This window comes from Colobus angolensis, unplaced genomic scaffold (genome assembly GCF_000951035.1).
Source record: "Colobus angolensis palliatus isolate OR3802 unplaced genomic scaffold, Cang.pa_1.0 Scaffold312, whole genome shotgun sequence".
In the NCBI taxonomy this organism is placed as follows: Eukaryota; Metazoa; Chordata; class Mammalia; order Primates; family Cercopithecidae; genus Colobus; species Colobus angolensis.
The window spans coordinates 1862119-1879188 of record NW_012116400.1 but is presented as its reverse complement, the minus strand read 5'-3'; the positions used below and the strand labels follow the sequence as shown (position 1 = coordinate 1879188).

The 17070-nt window shown below is 36.5% G+C and overlaps 1 protein-coding gene across 1 annotated transcript in view; it reads left to right on the top strand.

Annotated features, from left to right (window-relative positions):
* DCC (DCC netrin 1 receptor) overlaps positions 1-17070 on the top strand; it is a 1279089-nt gene that overhangs the window by 755515 nt on the left and 506504 nt on the right. The window contains exons 6-7 of the mRNA XM_011950993.1: positions 4783-4937; positions 7868-7988. Of these exons, the coding sequence (XP_011806383.1) occupies positions 4783-4937; positions 7868-7988 (276 nt within the window). The remainder of the gene's footprint in view (positions 1-4782; positions 4938-7867; positions 7989-17070) is intronic.

The window sequence follows — 17070 nt, the reverse complement described above, 5'->3', positions numbered from 1 at the left end:
GATGAGATTTGGGTGGAGACATAGCCAAACTATATCAGTGATACATTATAGAGTGAAATAGTAAACATTTCAGGATAAGAAAATAGAATTTACAAAGACTTAGAATTAGAAAAGGGTCATTTGTTTCATTGAGCCATGGGGTATATGTAAGTCATGTGTGGATGATAAGTGTAAGAAGTAAGTAGTAATTTGGTGATATATTATTTAAAAGAAAGGTTGAACAGCTTTAACCTAATTCCTAATCCAACCCAAGCCTGTATGTTTAGACCTTTTTAAGACCCTCTCCCATGTTATGTAAGTATTTTAATTGCTTTTGCTCAGCGAACTTGGAAGATATGCTTTAATAATATTTTTGAAAAGTTTTCTAAAACCTGTTATTTTCTCTAAACAGCCATGATTCCTCATTCTTCACTCTTTATTTTTTCTAATCAATCACTGACTTTTTTATGACAAGAAAATAATATTATTTTATACATATATCATTTCCATGGCATTATCCGAACTCGTTCTACTCACCTTCTACCAATATTGCCACAGCAAAGGATGAAAATATGCATTTTGTTGCTTGAGCTCTTTATTAGCATCAGTAACAAATCTTTGTTGAGCATGTACTAAGGATGAGGCATTGTACTAGGCATTGAGATATGGAGAAAAATCATTAGCCCTTGTCTTTATGATATAGTCTACTGATGACTGATAACACTGCCCAATAACAGTATATTTCAGAAAACATGAGACTTAGACTTTTTACTTTTTGAGACAGAGTCTTGCTCTGTCACCCAGGCTGGAATGCAGTGGCACAATCTCAGCTCACTGCAAACTCTGCATCCCAGGTTCAAGGGATTCTCATGCGTCAGCCTCTTAAGTACCTGGAATTATAGGCATGTGCCACCATGCCTGGCTATTTTTTTTTTTTTTTTTTTTGTAGGGATGGTGTTTCACTATGTTGGTCAAGCTGCTCTTGAACTCCTGGCCTCAGGTGATCTGCCCACCTCTGCCTCCCAAAGTGCTGGGATTAGAGGCCGAGTCACAGTACCTGGTTAGACTTAGACTCATTTTTTTTTTAATTATACTTCAAGTTCTAGGGTACATGTGCATAACGTGCAGGTTTGTTACATATGTATACTTGTGCCATGTTGGTGTGCTGCACCCATCAACTCGTCAGCACCCATCAACTCGTCATTTACATGAGGTATAACTCCCAATGCAATCTCTCCCCACTCCCTGCCATAATAGGCCCTGGTGTGTGATGGTACCCTTCCCGAGTCCAAGTGATTTCATTGTTCAGTTCCCACCTATGAGTGAGAACATGCGGTGTTTGGTTTTCTGTTCTTGTGATATTTGCTGAGAATGATGGTTTCCAGCTGCATCCATGTCCCTACAAAGGACACAAACTCATCCTTTTTTATGGCTGCATAGTATTCCATGGTGTATATGTGCCACATTTTCTTAATCCAGTCTGTCACATCAGAGAAATGCAAATCAAAACCACAATGAGATACCATCTCACACCAGTTAGAATGGCAATCATTAAAAAGTCAGGAAACAACAGGTGCTGGAGAGGATGTGGAGAAATAGGAACACTTTTACACTGTTGGTGGATTGTAAACTAGTTCAACCATTATGGAAAACAGTATGGCAATTCCTCAAGGATCTAGAACTAGAAGTATCATATGACCCAGCTATCCCATTACTGGGTATATACCCAAAGGATTATAAATCATGCTGCTATAAAGACACATGCACACGTATGTTCATTGCAGCACTATTCACAATAGCAAAGACCTGGAATCAACCCAAAGGTCCATCAGTGACTTAGACTCATTTCTGATTCACAATATTGCTGTTTGATACCTCAACTCCCCATTTAAGTGAGAAAAGTTATTTTTTCCCTTGAGTGTTGTCTGATACCCTGTGAAATTTTAGAGAATCTGAATAGAAATAAAGATATCAAGATAGCCAGAGAAGACAAGGTGTCCAGTGTAATCCTGGAAATCTAAGAAATATCAGAAAATTACAAAACGTAGATTAGAACTCATATACACATTTGTAATCAGGAAATAATTGTTGAGGCATCCCTGTAGCACTTAACAGTATTACAACTATAATTATATGGTTAAATCAGATTATTTTCCCCTTGGTTAATCAGAAATCACTCTATTTTATTAATATAAGAGAAGGTTTTAGGGATTCACTATGTGATCAGCTTTGCTTTGTTTAGTTCCATTGAGAGAAAATAAACAGGAATATGAGTCCTACAAACCCAAGTTGGAGAAACAGTGGGTCTGCATGAAACTATTAGAAAACAGCAATCACTTAAACTCAATCATCTGTTCTTTGAGAAATTCTATTATGTAAAGCACACTATTTTTGACATTGAGATTATAGAAAACTACTCTAATTGGAGAATCAGGAAATAACAAAATTAAAAAAAAGCAAGAGGCTACACACACACACACACACACACACATAAACAGACATACCATATATATTTATGTATTTATATATACTTATACACAATAATTATGTTTGCTACCAGTGATGTACTCTAATATATTTTTGCATTTATTTATTTATCATGCAACTATGCACTGTTATTTACAAACATTAACTGTCATTATTCTGAATTCTTCAAGTTATAGATGAGGATAGTAACAGGCACTTGTAGTTGGAGAAGGACTTGAGATTTAAACCCAGCCCAATCTGGCTCCATTATTTGGGCTCTTGAAATTTCTCTTTTTTTTCTTCAATATAAATTTGGTGTTCTCTTCTCTCCCTTTCTATTCTCCCTCTATATTCCTAATCCTTTCTATCCTACTCTCTCTCTCTCTGTGTATACATATACATAAATGTATATATTTAAATTTTAGTCTCAACCCAGTCAATTAATTTCAAGTTCTAATGGATGTGACCCAAATTTTGAAAAACTCTAATGTAGACATAATGATTTCAGAAACACTAAGGATGGATAGATTCAGGTAGATTTTATGGCACCAGGAAAGAAGAACTTAAAGGGGCAGGAGGGTTAGAAACGTGTTTCTATTTAATGACTCTAATTGCTTATCACAATTATCTCTGATACTTTAGAAATATTATTGCATTATCTTTCTAACAGAATTTTCAAGTGGCAAAAGAGACAATTATAGCTAATCAGTTTAGTACATAAGCAGGGAATCAGACTGTCTGCCTTCACAATTTACAAGATGTATAATTTTGGGAAAGTTATTTAAACACCTTGTACTTCAATTTCTCCATTTGTAAAATGGAACTAGTAGAACCTGCTTCAGGTAGTGGGAGTGAGAATAATCAATGTAAAGGGCTTAGGCTAATAAATTGTGCATTGTCAGCTCTCAGTAAATGTTGGGCATTGGGTAGTAAATGAACCCTTGACCAAAGTCTTTGGAAAAACAGACAGCAGAATGAACTGTTCCATATATTCAACTAACGTATCTTCTCAAAGGCATTCAAGTATTATTTCTGATATCTTTTGGTTTATTGTCAGTGAATTTGGCTAAGGAATCAAAAAAGCCTTATACTAAAAATGTCATCAATAATTAATAAATAATTTTAGCCAAGTTGTTTAGTGCTAGAGGTCCAAATATTATTTAGTTACTAATCAGGGAAATAAGAAGGAGAGAGAGATCATTTAGTAGGAAAAATCAGGACTTAAATCCTGGGAGTTTTTACCAGCTCTTTTATTTTTCTGGGAGGCAATGACCATCAAAGATTGAACGTCAACTTTGGTGTCAGGAGAAAGTTTGCTGATGGCTGTTAGAAAGAGCAAAATGCAACAGCTACTTAGGCAAAAAATTAGCACTTATCACTCATTGAGCATGACAAAAATGACATGAGATTAGAACTCATACACGTTTGTATATGAGTCTACCTTTGATAATGGCTACTAAAAATACATATCCACTTTCTGTGTGAAACAAGATCATGGGTGCTACTTCACTGTGAATTTAATCTGGCTTCTCAGTCAATATGAATATTTAAATCTGAGGTCACTCTAAGTTTCCCCATGGAAGAGAATAAACGTTACTTTTCAAAATTTCTTTCTCCTAGGCAAGGTTTTGAGGGACTAAGACTGAGTGACTCATTAGTAAAGATGTGTTATATTTGTAATTTTCATTCAATTGCAAATTTCCATCACAGAGTAACTAGTGTTATGATAATTAAGAAATGGAATTAAATTAGTATATCACATACCATGCTGAGAAAAGAATAATACAGTATAGTTAATATACTACAGTAGGTAATTGCTAAGACAATAAGAATGTGGCCACAGTAAAGGTGATATAGGCTTTGTGTAGTTCCCTATTGCTATAGGCAGTTTCAACAGAATATAAGTCCGTCACATTAACTCAATCCTAATGAAACTAGAATTACAGGACAACTGAGCTTTCTCATCTTATACTCTAGGTTGTATCAGTTCAACCAGCTTCCCTTTCTTTACTTCATCAGAATAGTTTCCAAAGACTTATGTACTTTTCAGCATGTAAATCAATTGGATACATAACACATGGGTGTTCAGAATGTTTATTATGTATGTTTTTTTTTTTTTTTTCCTCGAATAGTGTTTCCTTTTTTCTTTCCTTGTGGCATTTGGGGGAACAAAAGACTTGTTTTATAATAGTTCCTGTATAATAAGCTAAGGGCTTAGGGAATTATTTGAATTACAAATATTTTCTATCCCAGAGCAGTGTTTTAAACACAGTAAAGACCTCAGCAGCATGCAAGTTCACATCCTCACCCACTCACTTTTTGTTTCTGTCTTTGCAGTTCCGCCATGGTTTTTAAATCATCCTTCCAACCTCTATGCCTATGAAAGCATGGATATTGAGTTTGAATGTACAGTCTCTGGAAAGCCTGTGCCCACTGTGAATTGGATGAAGAATGGAGATGTGGTCATTCCTAGTGATTATTTTCAGATAGTGGTAATTATTTTGTTTCATATTTGTTTTGTAATCCCATTCATTGTTTTCTATTTTTTTCCACTTGTTTTTATTTCCTGAAAAAAAAAATGGTTCCTGTTGGAGATATTTTGTGATGTAAGAAAATTATTCAAATAAAGCAAATTATTTTCTAGACATAAGAATTTTTGAACTGAAAAAGAGTGATCAAAGAGTTCAGCCCCCTGGTTTTACAGACAAGACTTTAAAACATACAAACAAACAAAAATAAATGAAATACAGAGAGCCTAAGAATTTCTGAGTAGTTTCACAGTTTCACTGCTGGTTTATCAAAGAGAGTTTAGAATCTAGTTCTAGATTTAAGCCAAGAATCCCTTACTTCTTTGACTTTTACCCGTTTTAATACAGTTTTATAAGACATGTTACTTATGATTATGGAAGTCTTCACTTGGTAAGACAGACAGCTTTTGTCTTCCTACCCTGCTCCGTAGGACCAGCTTATCCTTCATGAACAGTTGAGAAGGGCAGTGGTTTTGTGGTGATAAGGACAGTGGGTGCTGGTGGCATTGGTGGCTGCAGTGATAGAGAGGCCGTGAAGAACCACAGTACACATTGCTTTGTAATTTTGAATACTTGAATGAATTGAAGCTAAGAGGAATAACTTTTATAGTTTCCTATAAGGTTTAGTTCATGTTCTATCCCTATTGTGGGAGATAATATGGATAGTGGTACTGTATTCACTGAGTTGTTGCCCTGGTACACAGGGAGTGCTTAATAACTTCCATTATTGTAGATTTTGCTGTTACTGGCTGAATGCTTGTCTCATTTTCAAACTCTCTATGAAAACTCACTTATAGGTATAGGTTAGCACTGGAGGTTCTGACTAGGTATATGAATATATGAGAATGACAAAAAGTTCTTTTCAAATAGCAAAGAAATTGCAGCTTCCCAGCACTTTAGGAGGTGGAGTTGGGCGGATCACAAGGTCAGGAGATTGAGACCATCCTGGCTAACACGGTGAAACCCAGTCTCTACTAAAAATACAAAAAAAATTAGCCAGGCGTGGTGGCAGGCGCCTGTAGTCCCACCTACTCGGGAGGCTGAGGCAGGAGAATGGCGTGAACCCGAGAGGCAGAGCTTGCAGTGAGCCGAGATCGCGCCACTGCAGTCCAGCCTGGGTGACAGAGTGAGACTCCATCTCAAAAAAATTAATTAATTAATTAGTTAATTAAATATAAAAAATAAAAGAACTTGCAGCTAAAGAAGAGGGTTTTAGGTCTACTCACGTTTGAGATGCAGGCATGACACTTTCAAAGAGTTTGCGATGCAGACATGACACTTTCAAAGAGCTGTAATCTAAGCCAGATCTCCCGGGCAGAATGAGATTAGAGCATAGTCATCCTATGAGTCCAGACACAAGCTTTCTCCATCATATTGCAATGGTCTTTGTTGCAAAGTGTCTCTTCCACAATCAGTCGACTTTCAGAAACTTTCATAATATCTGTGTGCATGCGTGTTGGCCTACTATAAAGGTTCTTAAGGAATAAATCCATAAAGGACATTTTATCACTTTTATCACCACTTATTATTTTTCACTTTTAGGTGCATTTGTTTAATTGGTTAGAAATAGAGTAAGAAAGATAAAATTTTAACTTTTAAATACCAGAGTGATCCATTATTTCCTTTAAAGGCGATCCTATTTCCACTACCACTGAATTAAAAATGATCTGCCAATGGGCACCTTAAAAAGTGTTGTATATACCTAAGAGATACGCTACTTACACTTAAAGGACATTTTTCAGTGCCCTTAAGAACACATTGTAAAAGGCAACAGTTATTTTTTTCTACATTTTGAATATAATCTTTCTCCCAGCATGACTCATTACAGTCAACCTATTTAAATTCTTCTTTTATAGGTGAAAGAAAATGTAAGGTATTGCTCTATTTGCATTAAATTGTGCTTAAAAATATTTCCTCAATAGCTCCAGAAATTTGAGAGCCATTGTCTGTCACACACATAACACTGAGCACCAATAATAAGTTATATGAACATTCTTAATTAGAAGTTAGCCAGCTTTATCAAAGAATTTTACATCAGCTAGGAATTGACTACAAGACACTAAAAACAATTAAGAATTCCCCATGAGGTAATATTTATCTCTTAATGACTTCAGGGGAGCTAATTTAACATGTTTCACTTACTTAACTAATTCTTACACTTATATTGAAGATAAACTGAGTTAGTATAATTAAATGCTATCTCTGGATCATTTTATCATCCATCCTTGAAAACTATGATGGCTCAATTTCTACATAAAAGGAGTTAATGTCGCTGTATTTAATCTATAAAGATGAAACATTTCGGCCATACAACAAGAACCACATGGGTATAAAATATCCACTATATTCCCCTCTCCAAACCCAAAAGGGTATATGTCAAAGCCATTACAATTTTTAAAGAATTTTTAGACATTTTTCAGGGCAAACACTTCCAGAAAATATCCAACTTTGATTTGTTGTCTTTTAGAATTCACAGATATCAGTATTTATAGCCTTCTTTTTTTTCCTCAGCAGCTACTAAACCTGAACTTCCTTCAATAACAAGTAAAAGAGTGAGATTTCTTTTCATGCTAATCTTTGTTTCTTCTATACCTAACAAAAGACTTGTCTGTTGACTGCTCATTTAGGTATTGAGGATGATGCGTATTTTTGTCAGCATATTTTTTAACGTAGTTCTTGGTTAAACTGATGCCTGTGAATTCAGAAAAAAAAATTGGGAATGTGTGACATTTCCCAGGTGGCATAGGGCATGTCTGCAAAGCGGAGACACCTCAGGGCCTCTCCTCTTGTTTCTTCTGTGGTGGATTATTAAACTTTGGTCTCATCTAAGTTCATTTTGTCACCTTGAGTTTTTTGCTTTCCAAAGTATTTCACTTGCTTTTTCTTTTCCCTAGGGAGGAAGCAACTTACGGATACTTGGGGTGGTGAAGTCAGACGAAGGCTTTTATCAATGTGTGGTTGAAAATGAGGCTGGAAATGCCCAGACCAGTGCAGAGCTCATTGTTCCTAAGCCTGGTAAGATGATGGGAACTTTGCTTTGGTACCTGGAATGAAAATTATGCATACTCTGTTTATAAAATCCATACTGTTTTCCCTACCCCTCAGAGGTAATATGGCAATATGAAATTATTTAATTAATTAAGGTGTATACTTGTGTATTGATGACATATTCCTTCTAGAAAATCATGTGCATATGTATATGTGTATATATTTATGTATGTAAATACACATAAATATATATATATACACATATATATATAAAATCTCCAATGAGATATAGTCATCATGAATAATAGGGCCTCTGGTTTTCAAGGCAATAACCACTAAATCATTACCTTCTCCCTCTTTTATGGTCTTTCTTCCCAGCATTCCATTTAAATATAAAAGATACAATATATACCTTGCATATATGTTATGTGTATATTTTAGTTATATATGTGAATATATACATACACACATATTTATAAATACATATACATAAGGGCTATACATATTTTCTTATATGTAATGTTGAATCAATGATTATTATGTAATCTTGAATCAATGGAAGTTGGCAGAAAAATAGATATAACCACTTGAAAGTAAGGCCCTCTTTCTCTTATCTTCTTTTAATTAGTGTATTAGTCTGTTCTCGTACTGCTGTAGAGAAATATCTGATACTGGGTAATTTATAAAGAGAAGAGGTTTAATTGGCTCATGGTTCTGCAGGCTGTATAGGAAGCATGATGCTGGCCATCTGCTGGGCTTCTGGGGAGGCCTCAGGAAACTTGAGATCAAGACAGAAGGCGAAGGGGAAGCAAGCACATCTTATGTGATTGGTGCAGGAGAAAGGTGTGTGTGTGGCGGGGGGGGGGAAGCGCTACATACTTTTAAGCAACCAGATCTCATGAGAACTCAGTCACTATCAGGAGAACAGTACCAGCAGGGAAATCTGCCTGTGTGATCTAATCACCCCCTCATCAGGCCCCACCTCCAACACTGGGGATTACAATTTGACATGAGATTTCGGTGGGGACACAGATTCAGACCATATCAAGTAGATCTTGAAAAATTACTCTTTTTAATTTTAATTGTAAAAAGTATCATTTTGTTTTCTACTCCTTTGGAAGTTTAATATAGTGCTGAATTATAGAATTCTAGAATAATTCCGGGCACAGTGGCTCATGCCTATAATTCCAGCTCTTTGGGATGCCAAGGGGTGAGGATGGCCTGAGACCTGGAATTTGAGACCAATCTGGACAACATGGCAAGACTTTGTCTGTACTGAAAATTAAAAAATAATAAATAAATAAAAACTAGCGGGGCATGGTGGCAGCCACCTGTAGCCCAGCTACTTGGGAGGCTGAAGCAGGACAATCGTTTGAGCCCAGGGTGTTGAAGCTGTAGTGAGCTGTGATCACACTACTGCACTACAACCTGAGCAACAGAGCAAGACTCTGTCTCCAAAAAGAAAACAAAACAATAACTAGAATAAATTGATATTAGACCCATTATGTAATAGCTCTAAAACAACACAATTTCTTGGGAGAAGAGACAAAAATAAAAACAAAAGAACCATCCTGCTGCTCTGAAATGATTAACAGTAAAGAAGGTTAAAACAGGGACAAGATAGTTGTTTATGCACATCCAAATACTTCCAAATATTAATATCTCCCATAAAAAATTATCTGTCATGTTACATATATTTCAACTCTTTTGGACCAATTTTCTTCCTTTTGACATGGCTCACTTTTGTGTTAATCTTTTCCTGAAGTAAGTTTAATAGAAAGGAGGAAAACCATATAAGACATAGTCTTTCTTTGGCTTTTATCATTTAAAATATGCCTATTAAGTCTTTATATTTTATGCACCCCAGCCAGTTATCTGAAGATTCATAGCAATGCTCACAAGGATGACTTTCTCCTTCTTCCTTGATTGAAATAAAAATAAAAGAACTATAGAGCAACAATGCCAAATGAGTAAAGAAGACAAAGGAACTATGTAGGAATTAAAAGGGGGCAATTAACTCTTGCTCGAGATATGAGTTTCTCTGATGGACTTCTTTTCCCTTCATCTGATGTGCTTACGTGTCAGTGTAGCTTCATTTGTGTGACTAAGTATATTATTTTCTGCTGAACTAGTAATGGATAAGTAGGAGAAAAGGAACCTTTAAAATCAGGGTCTCTAATGTGAGTCACACTTTAAAAACTGTACCATATCGTTAGTAACAAAAGTATGGACGCCTTTAAGCTGATCCTGGCTGCTACACAAGTCACAGAACAAGAGAATTGTAGATAAGTTTGATTTTTCAGCTAAAGCCACAGAGCTGAGGACAGTGCGAGATACGTGATTTCATATTTCTAAAGGAGGTGTAAGATGTATCCTCCTAGCACTTGGCACTGACCAAAGAAGCCCAGTGAGCATCCCTGAAACTACTCACAGGGAAGGGAGCATTCTTCGAAGTGCTAGAATTCATGGGATGAGAGGTTGTCATGGTATTTTCTCTCCTGTACAAGCCAAGTGATACAGACTCCAAGAAAACCTTTTAGACAGAGTGTGTGTGTATGTGTTGCTGGGGACTAATTGCAAAAATGGGAAATGGTCAACTTTATTCTGCTGTTTCATGGTCTCTTACAAACCTGCCCCCAATGTCTGAGGAAGCTGAGAGACCAAAGAAAGAGGCTGACAAATCCAGAAAACACTGATGATGGAAGTACAGTTACACCAAAGTTTTCTGACCAATTGGCAGGATTTATGGTAAGTACCTGCTATTACACAAGGAACAATAGATAAACAGGAAATCTTATAGGCTTCCCAGAAGAGGGGTTAATCAGAAGCCAACAAACGTGGTGGATTAGCTTCCAAGATGGAGTTACTTTAGCCTCCACACTGGCTGGAAACCACCTGGAGCTGTCCACAATGCAGGGAAGAGAAAGGAGAGGACAACATTGGGAAGGAGCTCTATTTCCACCCTTGAGAAGAACAAGGGTGTCAGTTCTACTTAAAGAAGGCAAGGCTGCAGGTTTCTTGAAAGGACTTTGCCCAAGAGGTCCTGTCTGCTGAGGCTGTCCCAACCAAGACACTAGAGTGATGCTGCCTGGATGGAGCTGAGCTAGGAGGGTGGTGCAGGTCAGCCAGAGAGTGCTTTGCCAACTCCAGCAGGGGTCCAGTGACTGCATTTCTAAGGTGGGAATTTTCTGAAGAACTCACAGAACTGCTCCACAAAAAAAAGCATGCAGAAACCTTGCATAAGTGTGGACTTTTGAAAGGGCAAGCTGAGAAAAACAGGCTTTGTCTCTTTATTCCAAATTCATCCTCCCCTCTCTGACCCTGAGGAAGCCCTACATAGAAGGGAGAAGCGAACTGAGAGACTGAAACACAGATGATAGGCAGTCCTACTGCCCCCTTCCCTGTTTACAATCTATGCCTGCTTGGAGAGATTGAAAGAAATTTTAAACTATTAGTTGAATGTTTTGATTTAGATCTCACTGAGGTGTTTGTGTGTTTTGGGGTGGGGGGTTCTGTTTATTTTGTTTTTGAATACCTGAAGATAAAGCTTTTTTAAAAAATTATTTATTTATTTATTTATTTATTTATTTTTTGAGACAGAGTCTCACTCTGTGGCCCAGGCTGGAGTGCAATGGCACAATCCCAGCTCACTGCAAACTTGGCCTCCCAGGTTCAAGTGATTCTCCTGTCTCAGCCTCCCGAGTAGCTGGAATTACAGGTTCCCACCTCCAAGCCCAGCTAATTTTTTTTTGTTGTTGTTGTTAATAGAGACAGCATTTCAGCAGGTTAGCCAGGCTGGTCTTGAACTCCTGACCTCAGGTGATCCACCTGCCTCTGCCTCCCAAAGTGCTGGGATTACAGGCATGAGCCACCACGCCCGACCAATAAGGCTTTTTAAATACTTACCTCACCCCAGGACCAGAGGATGGACCCAAGTTACAATCAGGGTTGAAAGGACAGAGCAGTGTGTGTTTGAAGATGATTACAGCAGAAAAATAGAAAGCTATTTCCTACTAATTTCCAATATTTCAGCTTATTTAATCAACCTGTTATAGATGTTCACTTTCACTTATAACAGGAACTCTACAGGAGGCCTTTAATTCATGGTATCTTGCATTCCACTTGGGTCTGATTTGTTTAGGTCTATGTGACCATAAAGTGTCAAGGCTCCTTTCAGCAGAAATGGCATTTAACTCCTCACTAGAGCCCAGGAAAATCTCGATAGTTCGTTTATTTTCCATCTAGATGGTAGAGTGTTGTCAGTGGCTTCTACAGTCTTGGTCGTTGTTTATTGTATTTGGCATTGGATTCAAAAGAAAGTAAAAGAAAATGAAGATAAAAATCTGAAAGTGTGACAGGACACCGTTGTGACTGTCTTACATTTCCCTCTTACACATGATGGATTGCTTTTTCCTGGCTATTTAATCAGGTCTTCAAAGAATGCCACTCCAATTCCTCAGAGATGCAGCACAGGTCGTGTGCACAGATGGTAGAGAGACCAGCTATAAATATAAATTAAGCAATGAGGCTGACCATGGTGGGAAGAACATAGCCCTCTCTGTTTAAGTTTCGACAATAAATGGTCACTATATATTTTGAAGTACCCTGTGGACCTGCATTACCCAGCTGTTCATCTTTAGCCTGTCCACAGGCTTGTGGCCGAGAGTTACTCTTGGCAACCGTAACAATCTGCTTCTCACTGAAGTACAGACAATGACCTATTTGAGCCAGTGTCTGTAGTTGTTGGATATTTACATAAGCCTAGTCAAGTTTCAACATAGTCTTTTATATATAAGTTACCTGTTCCCTCTGTAGCAATTAGTGACTTAGGAGATAAAATGAACACAGTCTGCTAAACTAAATTGAGTTAATGACTTGTTTTTCTCTCCAGAAAATGCTAGGGAAAATTATTTGAAATGTATGCATTTTCAAATGTGAAATATATACGTAGTTTCCTCTAGATAAAGATCAAGATAAAAATCAAGAAGATCAATGGTGTTTTAAAAAATCATTATAGGAGATTCTATCAATAATGGTACATAAGTAACGTAACACCATACACACAGTCCTAACTATTTATGCAATTATTTATTTTCTGTCTCTATGGAACACGCACACACACATGCACAAGTAGAGGATGGCCTCCTGCACACATGACACTTTGCACATATTACATTAAAAATATGGGGCCATATTGTGTAAGCAGCGGTGATGGCAAGTTAATTCAGTTTAGTTGATTTATATGACGTGATTGTCTATTAATCTCTCCTTAGATCTGGGGACAGAGTTTTATTGTTGTTTGTTTTAATTTTTGACAGGGAGGGCAGGATGTTGGCTAAGAAGTCTCCTTTCTAAATAAGATATTATTGCTGCAAGTATACTATTCAGTGAATAGTCTAGCAAAAATATGTTAAGAGTCAATGTGTTAGGGCCAGGTGCGATGGCTCATGTCTGTAATCCCAGCTCTTTGGGAGGACGAGGTGGGAAGATCACCTGAAGTCAGGAGTTTGAGACCAGCCGGGCTAACATGGCGAAACCCCATCTCTACTAAAAATACAGAATTAGTTGGGCATGGTGGCACATGCCTGTAATCCCAGCTACTTGGGAGGCTGAGTTGAACCTGGGAGATGGAGATTACAGTGAGCCAAGATCAAACTACTGCACTCCAGCCTGGGCAGCAGAGCGAGACTCCATCTCAAGAGAGAAAAAAAAGAGTCGATGTATTAAGTGTTACAAGAATAAGAAGTTTCAGTAGCCAGAGTTGCAAACAGGTAAACAATAAGTTAAGATCCCATTGGCATACTGGGTGGTGATAAATCAATTACTCCCATGTCACCATCCGGTAAATTGTAGTGCAGGTAGATAGTAATTAAATTAAGGACACTATTTGGTAGCCCAGAAGTTAGCAATTGTCTGGAGCAAGGGAGCGGGAGATGGGGAGCAAGGCAGGAACAAATAATAAGATGAATTTAATATGTTAGTTACCTCTGAGTTTCTTATCCTGGTTCTAGCTGTTGTGTGGCATTCCATTTTCTGACAGTGTCTGCAGTGGAAGGTTGTTGCAAGTAACTGACTGCTGAGCAGGGAAGTGGAGGACCATGGAACTGGAAATGCACCTACGATAGGGGCATATATAGCCTGGGATGTGTTTAATATAGTGGCATAAATGAGTGAAGACAGAATAAAGTTGCCATGGGAAGAAATAATATATTCATTATATTCTATCATGCATGAAAAGGCTGTGGGAAAAATCCATATAATCATAACAAGAATAAATGCTATTATAGTTATTTCCCAAAATGTAGATTTGCTTGGGCAAGATGTAGAGTCTGTGTCTCAGTTAATATTGCATATTTGGCTGTGGGGTAGAATAGACAGAGCATAGACTTTGGAGTCAATTTAAGTAGAAATCACAGCTCTATCACATATTAGCTGTGTGACATTAGGCCAGACACTTAACTCTAAGCCTCAATATTATATCCTGCAAAATGTGGATAGTACTATCTATGCCATCAGTTTGATGGGAGAATTAAATCAGAATAATGTAAGCAAGACACATATCACATCTACCACATAGTAACTGCTCAGTAAATGTAACCTGCACATTTGATCTTCTTTCATCTAAGATATACGCCTACTTTTAAGCAAGCGTGGTTTCTTTTATTCATTCATTTGTCAAATATTTTTGTAGGCCTACTATCTGCTAAATGCTCTGTTAACTATTGGGGAAGTAAATTGAAAATAAAAAAAGAGATACATTTCCCACTTTAAAAAAATCACATTTTTATTGGAAGAGGAAGACACATAAAAAAATAAATCAACGTTGGTTTTATTTTTTCCCTCTAACATTGGTTAAAAAAATAGTTCCACTGTAGTAGGGGAAATATACTGGTTAGACATTTAGAAAAATGAGAAGCATTATCAATTATCTGTCCTCCCCTGGAAAAGGTTACTGATTACAAATGATGTTGAATTTAAAACATTTTATTAAGGCAGTGTATCATATAGCTTGGAATTCACAAGGGTCAATCACGAACATCAAGGCATAAAACCAGAAGTATTTTATATCTGTTTTCATGAGTTGTGTCTTATCAGCATGAGAAGAATACCTAGAAATCCAAATGGACAAAAGGAATATACTAATAAAATTGTATATATATTATAACATAATTACATTATAATTATAGTGTTTCCTACTACATGTTGATTCTGACCAAGTAACTTTACTGGGATTCAGTGTGAAGCAATGAACATCGAATAATTAGTTCAATTATTAAGATCTGTTAGAATTTATTTTTTCAGTGTAATAGTGCCTAAGAAACTACATATGAGTGATTGAATCTAAAGGGCTGTACTTCTTACTTTGATATTAGTTGCTGTTGGAGAATTAAGATAAACTTTGTCTCTTAGTATGAGAAAAGTTACTATGATTTAAATGCCTAATTGTGTTTAGTGTAGGGTCAAATTGTTCCTGGAGTTCTGTAACTAATTTAGAAGAGTCAATTCCATGTGCCATACTACAATGTTAATGGAACCAAGCAGGTAAATGGGTCCTTATAGTTTCCTCACACAAACAGAGATGCTCGTTAACACTACAGAATTTCTCTTTAAAGTTCCATCATTGGTCCAAATGCATAAAAGTGCAACTTAATATTTTTGAAACATATTGCAGTGATATTATAGTTCATAAGCTTCCCTGGAACATTTTCCTTTATAAGCCTTGGTAATTAATTGTAGCTAAGAAGATACAGAGCCAAGTTTTTTCAAAGTGGCTGTGTTAACTTCAGCGCATCTGACTATAAATTTATTCAATAAATTGTAAAATTATTTTGGCTTCTGAAGTTAAAAATAAGTGGAAAGTAATGTTTTTTTTTTTTTTTTTCATTTTCTACTTCAAAGTCTCCCTCCCATTAGAGAAATGTTGACACCCATGCTAACATTTTCCTTGAGTGAGTCATTGATAGTCTAAGTTTGGCATAAAGCAGTCATTTGATCTTTGACCGTGTAATACTCACTTAGTGTGTGAGATATGTCCACATCTCGTTTCTGCACTCTTATCCAGTTTACTTGTAGAGATTTAAAAATGTATTGGAATATAGTGTATATTTATGAAGAAATTCTTAGGCAATATTGCCTAACCTTTCCAACTTTCTATTTCTTTAGCTGTAAAATTCAGTAGATAATTGTCTCAAAGATTTAGTGCAATAAATATATGTAAAAGGGATTTGTGGGATGTAAATTGCCACACAAATATTAGCTATTATGAAGTCTTTTGTTGGTTTTGTTTAGTCTCAAGAAAAATAACAGGCATTTATTGGGATGGATAAAATGATAGCTTTCTTTTAGCATATTTTTCTACCCTACGAGAAAATAATTAGTAAACACATATTTTAATGACAATGTCCATTCAAAATTTAGGTTTTTAGCTTAGTGGATAAGGTTAAGGGAAAAGTCCTGTTTCAAAATGACTGCTGGTGGAAAGATTTGCAGCACGGTTTGCAGTATCAGTTTAATAATGACTTCCTCATGCCAGTTTTATGTAGGCAGAGGTTTCTCAGCAAATAAAGCCTTGTCATTCACCTTGTCTCCTTCATTCAGCATGTGCTTCAAGTAGGAAGCCAGCTCAGTGCTAATCAAGAGGTTATGGCTGTATGGCAGACTTTGAAATTAGAAATGAATTCTACAGTAATATGAATGTCCTGAGACCAGTGATAAGTATAAATCCATACAATATGGAAAATATGATAGATTCATAAATATTGATCATATCATACTTCAGTGATACCAAAGAGTGTTATCCCGTATTTTTTTTTTAGAGATGACCTTAGCCTGCTTTTTGTGCTTCTGAGTAGAAAGTAAAGAAAACTTTTCACCTTGAAATGACTTTGATTAGGTAAGTGAAATAATATATTAGAATATTAAGAAGTTTTTTTTACTTTTTTATTTTTATTAGTTTTTTTTTTTTAGCGCTCTGGCAGCATTAGGTTAGAATGGAACAAGTGAACGGACTGGGGTTTTTGCAGCAGGTGTGGAGACTAACGTCACTATCCTGGGTAATGCTATTGGATGGGGAGCTGGAGAAAAGAGTGGAGACAGAATTACTGACTGG